Source organism: Sebastes fasciatus, chromosome 11 (genome assembly GCF_043250625.1).
Source record: "Sebastes fasciatus isolate fSebFas1 chromosome 11, fSebFas1.pri, whole genome shotgun sequence".
NCBI classification, from domain to species: Eukaryota; Metazoa; Chordata; class Actinopteri; order Perciformes; family Sebastidae; genus Sebastes; species Sebastes fasciatus.
Window position 1 is genome coordinate 1718336 of NC_133805.1, and position 13366 is coordinate 1731701.

Genomic DNA, 13366 nt, shown 5'->3' on the forward strand with positions numbered 1-13366 from the left:
CACTGAGACGACACACACACACACACACACACACACACACACACACACACACACACACACACACACACACACACACACACACACACACACACACACACACACACACACACACACACACACACACACACACACACACACACTGAGAGACGGACGATAAGATTCACCTTCAGACCAAAACCCCCACTGAGAGAGGACATCTACAGGAGGGAATACTGAGAATACCACCACTTCAACCAGCTGCTGAATCCACAAAGTGAACCAGAGTTTTACCAGAACAAACTAACTTTCAGGGAGCAGGAAGTGTCTGCGGAGACTAAATGGCGTCCGGATTAGAGGACGATCTCTGCTGTCCCGTCTGCTACGAGTTGGTTAAAGATCCGGTCATCCTGTCCTGCAGCCACAGCTCCTGTAAAGTCTGTCTGCACAGCTGGTGGACGGAGAAACAAGCATGTGAGTGTCCGCTGTGTAAGAGAAGGTCTTCCATGGACTTCCTTCCTCTGAGCTGTGCTTTAAAGAAGCTGTTCCTACAGGAGAGAGCTCAGAGAGCTTCAGAGGCTCTCTGCAGTCTGCACTCTGAGACACTCAAACTCTTCTGTCTGGACCATCAGCAGCCGGTGTGTCTCGTCTGCAGACACTAAGAAAAACACACCAACCATAGAATCAGACCCATCGATGAAGCTGCACGACGACACAAGAAGGAACTTCAGGAAACTCTGGAGCCCTTAAAGGAGAAGTTAAAGGTTTTTAAACAAGTTAAAGTGATGTTTGATGAAACATCAGATCACCTGAAGGTCTAGGCCCGACACACAGAGACGCAGATTAAGGAGCAGTTTAAGAAGCTTCACCAGTTTCTAGAAGAGGAAGAGGAGGCCAGCATGGCTGCACTGAGGGAGGAAGAGGAGCAGAAGAGTCAGGTGATGAAGGAGAAGATGGAGGCTGTGAGCAGAGAGATAGCAGCTCTTTCAGACGCAGTCAGAGCCACAGAGGACGAGCTGAGAGCCGAAGACGTCTCGTTCCTGCTCAACTACAAGGCTGCAGTGGAAAGAGTCCAGCAGCGCCCCCTGCTGGAGGATCCACATCTGGACTCAGGAGCTCTGATAGACCAGGCCGAACACCTGGGCAACCTCACCTACAACCTCTTGAACAAGATGAAGGACATGGTCTCCTACTCTCCTGTGATTCTGGACCCAAACACTGCTGGTCCAGAACTCGTCCTGTCTGGAGATCTGACCAGTGTGAGACGAGGAGAGAAACAGCTGCTTCCTGATAATCCAGAGAGGTCTAGATACTGGTCTGTCCTGGGCTCCGAGGGCTTTAACTCAGGGACTCACAGCTGGGATGTCGAGGTCGGAGACGGTAACTGGTCTCTGGGTGTGTCAGCAGAGTCTGTCCAGAGGAAGGGGGTGAGACGGTCTGGATTATGGAGAATAGTGGTCTGTGATGGTGAATACAGAGCGGTCTCTCCATCAGAACCAGATGTTGATCTAGTAGTGCAGAAGAAGCTCAAGAGGATCAGAGTGAATCTGAAGTGGAACGAAGGAAAACTGTCGTTCTCTGATCCTGATACCAACACACATACACACCTTCACACACACTTTCACTGAGAGGATGTTTCCATACATTCACATGGAGGAGGATCTCCCTCTGAAGGTTTCACCTGTGAAGGTCTCTGTGACTGTAGGACAACAGAAATAAAGGATATACTCTACAGTTTATATATATATATATACATATATATATATGTATGTCAACTTGCATTAACCCTTTCTGATAATTTGTGTCTAATAAACATGATGCTGTCTGCTCCTGCTGCTGGAGAAGTTATCATCGTTGCGTCTTGTGTTGAGTTCAATGTTCAATTTGTTCAGTAAAATAATGTTTTATTAATATTGTTCTTTTAATTTGTTGTATTTTAGCCGAATACTGAAAGAAGCAGGACTGATGACATTTTCATATCCGTTTTACTTATCGCTATGTTCAACACCGTTATCACATATTTTCCTCACATCTAGCAGCCCAATATGGAGGAAGGAACCTTATAAAATAAATAAATGACTCAATAAATTAATAAATATAGTCGATTTATGCACTCTGATCCCATGATGACACACGTTGAGTGACAGCCCCCTCATTTGCATAATGAAACAAATGCATAAGGAAATGTAAAAAGAAATTAATAAAAGAATACATGAATATATAAATTTGGGGAAATAAATAAGGGGTGAAATACAGAGGGAAAATTGTGCATGCATAAATAAATAAATAAATACATACATTTAAAAATAAATATAAAATAAATAAAAAATAAATGCAAATAGAAATAAAGAAATAAATAAGAAATAAATTAATAGATAAGAAATAAATGCATTTAAAAATTATTAAAAAAATAAATAAAAGGGAAAATTAAACAAAAGAATGAATAAATTAGGGAATTAATGCAAAGATAAATAGATTAAGAAACAAATTAAAACAGAATTTCTCAAATTTCATCAATTAATGAATGGCTACATTTATTTTTAATATTGTATTTAATATTATTATTTATTTATTTATCTAGTTATTTATTTATTTATTCATTCATTATTTTATTTTTTTTTGTATTTATTTTTTCTTGGTGTAGATAATAATAATAATAATAATAATAATGATAATGATAATGTTTCTGTTTCTATGTTGTCCCAGGCTGAATATTCTCTGTATGAATTGACATGTATTGATGGTGTATTTTTGCTCGGGGGGGGGGGGCTCATGTGGAGCTCTACTGGAGGCCTCGGTGTGATTCAAACACCGGCATCACTTAAACTGACTGACTGAAGGGGTTAATGTGTGTGTGTGTGTGTGTGTGTGTGTGTGTGCTCTCTCAGATGTGAAAGGTCCTCCAGCTCACCGGTTCTCCTGCGGTCAGAGTCCGTACAGCGACAGCGGCGCCTGGGACAGGAAGTTGTGCATCCTGACAGACAGCCAGCTCATCCTGCTCAACAAGGACGACGAGGTCAGAACGCAGCGCTGCTCCACCTCACAGATTACATCATACACACACCCGTCATAATAAACACCACCCGCAGTATGAGTGTAGGATATCAAGTAGTACTCTTTTAACATATGATACTATACGATAAACCTTTGTTGTTAATCTAGGGGGTCGTATGGGGATTATAAACACTCCACAGTCACACAGGCTTTTATTTGTATTTTTTATTTTTTTTAAAGAGTATATTTATTTATTTCAAAAGGGTCATACAATCCAGGATTAAGGAGCATAATACTAATGTAATACAAATGATATGTACCCTCTTTTCCAACTGAAATAATTAAATAAAATAAAATATATAAATAACTATAAGTAAAATAAAAAGATATAAATAAACAATAAATAAAATAAAATATATAAATAAACAATTATATATATACAGTATATATATAAACAATATTAAATAAAATAAACATAAATAAACAATAATAATAAAAAATAAAAATATGAATAAACAATGTAAAGTAAAATAACAATATATAAATAAACAATATTAAATAAAATAAAAAATATATAATTAAACAATATTAAATAAAATAAAAATATATAAATACAAAATATTAAATAAAATAAAAATATATAAATAATAATAAATAAAATAAAGATATATATATTATCAATATTAAATAAAATAAAAAGGAATTAATAAACAATATAAAATAAATTAAAAATATACATATGCGCATACATATGCATACACACATACAGTATATAAACATACACAAAATTAAATAAAAGCAGCTTCATTGAAGAGGGGCTAATGTTCAATGCTGCTGATTGTAGTCCAAGAATACAGACATTTTTTTCTTAAATATAATGTCAATTTCTTTACATACTTTGACCCAGAAGTCATTAATAAGAGGGCAGTGGAAGTGTGAACAGTGGAAGTATGAACACTCAGTCATTTTACACTTATTACAGTATTTTGAAAGCAAAGGATTAAAGGGACTGTTTGTAACTTTTTACACGTATAAATCTACTGGGTCGGTTTCCCATGCATGTTGAGCGATGCTCCTTCATGTCTATGTAGAGCGAGCACAAGCGTCAGCAACAGGACGCTGACTTTAGTTGACTTAACGGACACAGGTGAAGCTGTTAACAAGACATTTCTGAAAGGTACAAACGGTCCCTTTAAAGTTATTACGCTCCACTGGAGTGATGTGAAGCAGCTCCCTGGCTTAGTTGGTACAGCTTTTATTTTCTTAACAAACAGGATGCAGTTAAGTTTGGAGTTTTAATGTGAATTTAAAGAGGAACACTGACTGAGTTAACCTCCCCCCTCCTCCCCCATCAGGCTGCAGGTGAGGCTCAGGAGAGCCCCACGGACTCGTCAAAGGGCCGGAGTCTCCGCAGGACCGTCAGCGTCCCCTCAGAGGGACAGTTCCCAGAGTTCCCAGCAGAGGGCACCGCCGCCATGCTAGGTAAGAACCAGAGGTTGTGTTTTTAGTTGTGTGTTTTTGTGTACAATCGAGGATTTCTATGACTCACTGGATTTAGTTTCACTGAGTGGAATATCCTGGAATTTCCTGGAATATCCTGGAATGTCCTGGAATGTCCTGGAATGTCCTGGAATGTCCTGGAGCTGCTGTAGAGGTGTGTTCCAGGCAGAGGGAGTCAGATCAGGAGAGTTAGTGCGACTTTTCCTGGAATAAAAAAAGAGAACATGTCAGAATCCTACATTTCCCACAATGCAACGGGATACTGTCTTTCATTAGAGCCTCCCTGCCTGGTAAACAGACACGTCTTTCAAACTCGTTTATACTACATTTATACTACATATTATACTACATACTACTATACTACACTACATACTACATTGTGTGTCTGAATACACAGACGGTTCTCTTAATACGTCCACAGTCTCCGAGCCTAATTCAAAATAACCCTGATGACATCACTGTGACATCATCAGGGGACATTATACCAGTCCGTTTATCATCATGTGAAGTTCCCTTTTAGACTTTTAAAACCTTAAAACTTCCTGTTACAGATACAGTCTGTGTCTGTGTGTACTGCTAAAAAGATCAACATCAGTTTGAGTGTACGCTCTCTGCACAGCCACCAGACTCCATTCACGAAAACAGTCATTTTACCTCTCAGAACAGGGGAGTTGCTGTTCTACCGCTGCCTCGGCTGGTTAGTTTCTAGTGTGTATAGTATATTTAAATGTTAATGGTACTTCAGTAAAGGTTTGAATGCAGGACAGAGTATTTCTACACGGTGCTATTAGTACTTTTACTGCAGTAAAAGCAGTTACCAACTGTCATTTAGAGTTTGTGGAAGTTTACTCTGTGGAAGTGGAAGTTTGACAGATTAAAATAAGCATTAAAGTGTTTTACAGTCGGCCTGCTCGTACCATAACGACAAGGTAGACAGGAAGTGTTTCTTCCTGAGATCAGAGAGCTCGGTGTTGTTCAGCTGATCTTTGTTCTGTAAAGTGTATTTAACAGAGTACGAAGAGTGTGTTCGGTCTGTAGAGATCACGGCTCAGTCAGACAAACGTCCAGCAGTCAGCTGGATGTTTCCCTCCTCAGAACGAGGCGTTCGGGTGCACCCGGTAATTTTCCTACTCCGTGTGGGAACGTCTCTGTGAGCGGGGAATGTGTGGAGGACAAAGCGTCCAGTGTCCGTCCGTCCGTCCGTCTGAAGGAGCAGGACTGACCCCGCTGCCCCCCCGTGGGACGACTGAGCCGAGGGGATTCCCGCCCACGGCTGCAGGGGTCCAGAACTGGTTTCCAGCTCTGGGATTGGACGAGACGAGACGAGCCGGACGTTTCAATACTTTGATTTGAGACTTTTGTCCCAGTGATCAGTTTATTGATCAGTTATTGGACAGACAGAAGTCTCCCCCCCTCCTTCGTCCTGTTCATTCATCCACTGACCCCCTTAATCCTCCTCACCCAGCAGCCACCAGCCCAGGGGGGGAGGAGGTTATTTATATGTTAATGTACCCAGTCTGCCCACACAGGCAGGCCTCCAGCAACCAGTTCATACTGGGATTGTACTGGGACTAAATCAGGATGTAAACCTGCTTCAGTCCTGGATCCAAAGTGGTTTTATTACTTCATTTATGACCAGTTTAAAACTAGATTTATACTTTTTAATGTCGGACCTGTCCTCCTCTGTTTGGTTGACTTATACTGGTTTCATACTGGTTTTAATACTAGCTTCATACTGGTTTCATATACTACTGGGATACTGGGTTTGAGGCTGCATTTATGCATAGTTCTATATTCAGACTGGTTTTAATACAAGCTTCATACTGGGTTTAAGACTGGATTTATACTGGTTATAATGCTGGATTCATACTGGGTTCATTACTGGATTCTTGCTGGGTTTCATACTGGTTTTAATACTAGCATGTTACTGGGTTCTATACTAGTTTCATTCTGATTTAAATGCTAGATTTTTACTGGGTTTGAGACTGGGTTTATACTGGATTTGATATTGGATTCATACGGTACTTAATGCTGTATTTATACTGGATTCATACTGGATTTAATACTTGTTTTTACTGGTTTAGATACTGGGTTTATCCTGGGTATTAGAGTGAGTTCATACTGGTTCTGATACTGGGTTTATCCTGGGTATTATAGTGAGTTCATACTGGTTCTGATACTGGGTTTATCCTGGGTATTATAGTGAGTTGATACTGGTTCTGATACTGGGTTTATCCTGGGTATTATAGTGAGTTCATACTGGTTCTGATACTGGGTTTATCCTGGGTATTATAGTGAGTTGATACTGGTTCTGATACTGGGTTTATCCTGGGTATTACAGTGAGTTCATACTGGTTTAGATACTGGGTTTATCCTGGGTATTACAGTGAGTTGATACTGGTTCTGATACTGGGTTTATCCTGGGTATTACAGTGAGTTCATACTGGTTCTGATACTGGGTTTATCCTGGGTATTATAGTGAGTTCATACTGGTTCTGATACTGGGTTTATCCTGGGTATTATAGTGAGTTCATACTGGTTTAGATACTGGGTTTATCCTGGGTATTACAGTGAGTTCATACTGGTTCTGATACTGGGTTTATCCTGGGTATTATAGTGAGTTCATACTGGTTCTGATACTGGATTTATCCTGGGTATTAGAGTGAGTTCATACTGGTTCTGATACTGGGTTTATCCTGGGTATTATAGTGAGTTTATACTGGTTTAGATACTGGGTTTATCCTGGGTATTACAGTGAGTTCATACTGGTTCTGATACTGGGTTTATCCTGGGTATTACAGTGAGTTCATACTGGTTCTGATACTGGGTTTATCCTGGGTATTACAGTGAGTTCATACTGGTTCTGATACTGGGTTTATCCTGGGTATTACAGTGAGTTCATACTGGTTCTGATACTGGATTTATCCTGGGTATTACAGTGAGTTCATACTGGTTTAGATACTGGGTTTATCCTGGGTATTACAGTGAGTTCATACTGGTTCTGATACTGGGTTTATCCTGGGTATTAGAGTGAGTTCATACTGGTTCTGATACTGGGTTTATCCTGGGTATTACAGTGAGTTCATACTGGTTTAGATACTGGGTTTATCCTGGGTATTATAGTGAGTTTATACTGGTTTAGATACTGGGTTTATCCTGGGTATTACAGTGAGTTCATACTGGTTCTGATACTGGGTTTATCCTGGGTATTACAGTGAGTTGATACTGGTTCTGATACTGGGTTTATCCTGGGTACTATAGTGAGTTCATACTGGTTCTGATACTGGGTTTATCCTGGGTATTACAGTGAGTTGATACTGGTTTTGAAGAGTTTGATACTGTGTGGTTCTGCTGTTTGGAAGGTTCAGACTGACGAGAGGTGAATGAGATGTAATTTTAGTCCAGTGTTGCTCGTACAGTCTAATTACAGTGTTGACTGACTGCTCATTAACTGTCTGAGCTCTGAGACGCCTGCAGCACATCCTCCTCCTCCTCCTCCTCTTCTTCACCCTTCCTCTCAGTGTGACAGACTTTTACTGAAGCTGGAGGTCATGATGTCACCAGATAAGGTCACTGATTACAGGAAGCTGATTCTGCATGTGAAATCCGCCTCACAGGTGACCTCCTGTGAGGCTGCAGGTCACGACCCCTCAGAGGTCCTCTCAGAGATCCTCTCAGAGATCCCCTCAGAGATCCTCTCACAGATCCCTTCACAGATCCCCTCAGAGATCCCCTCAGAGATCCTCTCACAGATCCTCTCAGAGATCCTCTCACAGATCCCTTCACAGATCCTCTCAGAGATCCTCTCAGAGATCCTCTCAGAGATCCACTCAGAGATCCCCTCAGAGATCCCCTCAGAGATCCTCTCAGAGATCCTCTCACAGATCCCTTCACAGATCCCCTCAGAGATCCCCTCAGAGATCCTCTCACAGATCCTCTCAGAGATCCTCTCAGAGATCCTCTCAGAGATCCACTCAGAGATCCCCTCAGAGGTCCCCTCAGAGATCCCCTCAGAGATCCCCTCAGAGGTCCTCTCAGAGATCCCCTCAGAGGTCCTCTCAGAGATCCTCTCTGGATCCGTTTCCAGGCGGATTCACAGTTAAAGTTCCATTTCAAACTGCTGCCAGGAGACAATCTGATTTATTGGTTTCAGTCTGATCTCTGGTCTGACTGACTCTGGATCTGCTGCATTCCTCAGTCTGCTCTCCACCTGTCAGCGCTGCCACAATAAAACCCCACACATCCTGCAACCTCACCTTCAAAATAAAAGCCTTTAATCTATCTGGGATTCAGATCCAGGAAACAGTTTAAAATCACATGAGCATCAGTAGTAGTCAATAATGAGGATTATTAGAGGTTTATTAAAACGTATGTTTATAAATGACCAGATAAACCAGACACCACCTCTGTCACCTTCAACTTATTCCATCAAAACATCGATAAATAAAGTCAAATGTACATACAGAGAGATCTACGGGAACTGTGTCCAGCTGTCATGGTACCAAATTAACGTCTACTTTAAAGAACAAAATAATGTCCTCCATCATTTATCCAAAATGTGTCTATTCATATTTTTTTTTCCTACTTGGTCTTCAGTCTTTCAGTCATTTATTACGACTCCACTGCCGTTTTAAAATGATCTAAACTTCACTTTTTATTATCAATATATTATTATTTTACTTCCCACCTCATTTTAAAATGAAATATAACTCCATTTATCCCCACAGAGTATATTTACGTGATACAGCAGCATAACAAACTAATGGCTGATGAGATAAACAAACACTTTAACAAAAATTTAAATGAAAAGAAATGTAAAAAATAAGAAATAAATGAGAAAAAATATATTATAAATATAATATATATTTAATATATAATTTTATATATATATATATTTATAATATATATTATATATGTTATATATTTATATATGTATATTTATATATTATAAATATAATATATTATAAATATACATATATATAATATATTATATAGTATATATATTTTATATATAATATATTTATAATATATTATATGTATAAATATATATATTTATAAAATATATTATAAATATAATATATATATATGTATACATATGTATACATATATATATATATATATATATATATATATATATATATATATATATATATAGTGTCTCACGGTTCCTTCAGTAGGACCTTTATTGTGAAGGTCCGGGTCGGAAGTGTGTGTTGTAGTCAGAGTGAAACCGCTCAGACTGAATGAGTGTTTACTCTCAGAGGACATGAGCTGATCTGCGTCTCTGATGGACTTTCTGGGTGAGTTTCTTCTCATTTTAAAGACTTTACTGAATAAAACAGAGTTCCGGTGTTGACGGTCCGCCGCGTCTCTCCTCCGGGTAACTGCTTTAAAGGTCCGCCGCGTCTCTCCTCCGGGTAACTGCTTTAAAGGTCCCTTCTGTCTCAAACTGATCAGAGCGATCAGTTATCGATTACAGCAGCAGCGGTGGAACAGGAAGTACTCTGATCTGACTAAAAGTACTAATACAACACTGTTGAAATACTCTGGTGCATAGAAAAACATTGCATTCAGATTCATACGTTAGTTAAAGTACACAAACAAGTAGGCTATTAGTGTTATATTAGTAGTACAAGTAGTATCAGCTAAGTGTATACCCAGTGTCAGCAGTAAAGGTACACAAGTATCAGCTTCATGTAGTTAAAGGTTCAAAAGTAAAAGTACACAAGTAAGTGTATACCCAGTATCATCAGTAACAGTATGCAGGATGATGTACCATGGAGGTGCTGTTGCAGTAGCTGAGTGTGGATGTGATGAAGATAACTTCCTGTTTGATGTGTTGTCATGGCGTCTCCTCTCTGCTCAGCTCTTCTTCTCTGGTTTTACGTGCAGCGTCCGTCGTCCTCGCCGTGAATCTTTGACTCGCGTTCCTTCCGGCTCCGTGCACCCGGCAGCTCTTCATTATTAATGGATGCTGTGACAGGTTGGCCTGAACTGTGGCACTCCTCCAGCTGTCCCCAGTTCAGCTATGATTAGATCATTGTGTCCCGAATTCACTTCAGACAATCTCCTCTTGTCTGCGGATGCACATGACGAGAAGTCTTGGTTTTTGGCCGTCTCCATCTTGGTTTCTAGCCATCTCCATCTTGGTTTCTAGCCGTCTCCATCTTGGTTTCTAGCCATCTCCATCTTGGTTTCTAGCCGTCTCCATCTTGGTTTCTAGCCATCTCCATCTTGGTTTCTAGCCGTCTCCATCTTGGTTTCTAGCCATCTCCATCTTGGTTTCTAGCCGTCTCCATCTTGGTTTCTAGCCATCTCCATCTTGGTTTCTAGCCGTCTCCATCTTGGTTTCTAGCCGTCTCCATCTTGGTTTCTAGCCGTCTCCATCTTGGTTTCTAGCCGTCTCCATCTTGGTTTCTAGCCATCTCCATCTTGGTTTCTAGCCGTCTCCATCTTGGTTTCTAGCCGTCTCCATCTTGGTTTCTAGCCGTCTCCATCTTGGTTTCTAGCCGTCTCCATCTTGGTTTCTAGCCATCTCCATCTTGGTTTTTGGCCGTCTCCATCTTGGTTTCTAGCCGTCTCCATCTTGGTTTCTGGCCGTCTCCATCTTGGTTTTTGGCCGTCTCCATCTTGGTTTTTGGCCGTCTCCATCTTGGTTTTTAGCCGTCTCCATCTTGGTTTCTAGCCGTCTCCATCTTGGTTTTTGGTCGTCTCCATCTTGGTTTTTGGCCATCTCCATCTTGGTTTCTAGCCGTCACCATCTTGGTTTTTAGCCGTCTCCATCTTGGTTTTTGGCCGTCTCCATCTTGGTTTTTGGCGTCACCATCTTGGTTTTTGGCCGTCTCCATCTTGGTTTTTGGCGTCACCATCTTGGTTTTTGGCCGTCTCCATCTTGTTTTTCCTGTTTGTACTTTAAAAGTCAATCAGACGTGAACCTCGTTCCATAAACATCTGACCTGTAGAGATGTCTGAAATGTCTGAGATGTCTGAATGAGTCAGTGAACATAGAATAAAGTGAAATACATGGAGAATAAATGAAAGCAGTTATGAAACCACCTCAGTAATAATCAGAGCAGCACGTCGTGCCAACTGTAAAACTCTTTACATACAACATGTGAGCAGCAGAGGAGTATTATTATCATAATATAATATGAATGAGTTGAGAGGAATGCTGTGAGAGGAGGCGGCTGAGACACAAACACAACTGGTTTCATGATGTGAAGAGAGATTCTTTGAATAGTTGTATTGAGAGCTGATCTGTGTGTGAAGAGGAGGAGGGGTGTGTTGTTGTCAAAAATACATATAAAAAATAATAAAAATGTAAAACAAAAATAAATAAATAAATGTAAAATAATGAAAATGTGTAAGAAAAAATTTGAATAGATGAAATACATAAAAATAAATAAATAGATAGATAAATAAATAAATATGAAAATAGAAATCATTTGTATAATGTATATGTATTTTTACTTATTTATGTATAATAAAATATATAAATAAGTAAATAAATAAATGCATACAAATTTTAAGGAAAACTGAATATATAAATAAATAAATATAAAAACAAAAAAATTTAACTGGAAAAATTAATAGATACATAAATAAATATGAAAATAGTAAATAGATAAATACCTTGAAAAAATGTAAATGTAAAATCAAAAATACATATAAAAATTTAAATGGGAAAAGAAAATAGATAAATAAATGTAAAATAAAGATAACGGAAAAGAAAGAAATGGAATAGATGGAATACATAAAAAATAAATAAATAGATGGATAAATAAATAAATATAAAAATGGAAATTAATTAACAACACAAAACAATGACAGATATTTTGTTCAGAAACCCTCACAGGTACAGGTACTGCATTTAGCATAAAACAATATGCTCACATACTAACATGGCAAACTGCAGCCCATATTTAACCTCCTTCACTACAAGCTAGTCTGACACGGTTGGTACCGATGGATTCCTTCTTAGGTTTCTAGTTTCATATGATACCAGTATCGGACTTTCCTTCTGCCTTTCATTCGGCTGCTCCATCTTGGTTTTTGAAGAAGAGATCCATGTGTGTTTGTTGATTTGTGTGTATCAGTGTCAGTTGCATGAATTTCTCGGAAAAGTTTATTTAATTGTTAAAAATAGTTCAACAAAAAGCCCAAAGTGACGTCTTTTAAATGTCTTGTTTTGTCTAAAACTCTAAAGATAATTCAGTTTATGATCATACAGTACATGACAAAGAATTCTCACATTTGTGAAGCTGGAATCAGAATATTAACTAATCGCTGCAGCTCTAATGTGAAATATAAACATATATGAATATAGTCAGAGGAGATGAGGTTGAGTCCAGACAGATGTAAACAGTGCGTGGTGCCTTCGGGCTCTCGTGAACTGCACCCAGAGCGGCAGACGCTCTGAGACAAAGACGTCTTTGAGCAGCAGATTATCTCTGTTGTGTCGCTGTTTCCCCTGTTGTCAGGTGTGTCAGGTGTGTCTGCTCATGAATGACACCTCGACACAGCATGACACCTCCCAGCATTCCTCACGCTGCTGTCTGCGGACATCACACACAGCCTCACACCGCCTGGATTAGAAATACTCATACTATACTAGCAGTACAACCTCATTATATACTAGTAGTACTACCTAATACTATACTAGTAGTATAACCTCATACTATACTAGTGGTACAACCTCATACTATACTAGTGGTACAACCTCATACTATACTAGTAGTACAACCTCATACTATACTAGTAGTACAACCTCATACTATACTAGCAGTACAACCTCATACTATACTAGTAGTACAACCTCATACTATACTAGTAGTACAACCTCATACTATACTAGTAGTACAACCTCATACTATACTAGTAGTATAACCTCATACTA

At 39.2% G+C, this 13366-nt stretch overlaps 1 protein-coding gene across 2 annotated transcripts in view; it reads left to right on the forward strand.

Annotated features, from left to right (window-relative positions):
* The window catches only part of rasal2 (RAS protein activator like 2), a 74226-nt gene that overhangs the window by 36613 nt on the left and 24247 nt on the right, over positions 1 to 13366 (forward strand). For both annotated transcript variants that reach the window (XM_074649885.1, XM_074649884.1), the window contains exons 2-3: positions 2865 to 2992; positions 4326 to 4452. In XM_074649885.1, the coding sequence (XP_074505986.1) occupies positions 2865 to 2992; positions 4326 to 4452 (255 nt within the window). The remainder of the gene's footprint in view (positions 1 to 2864; positions 2993 to 4325; positions 4453 to 13366) is intronic.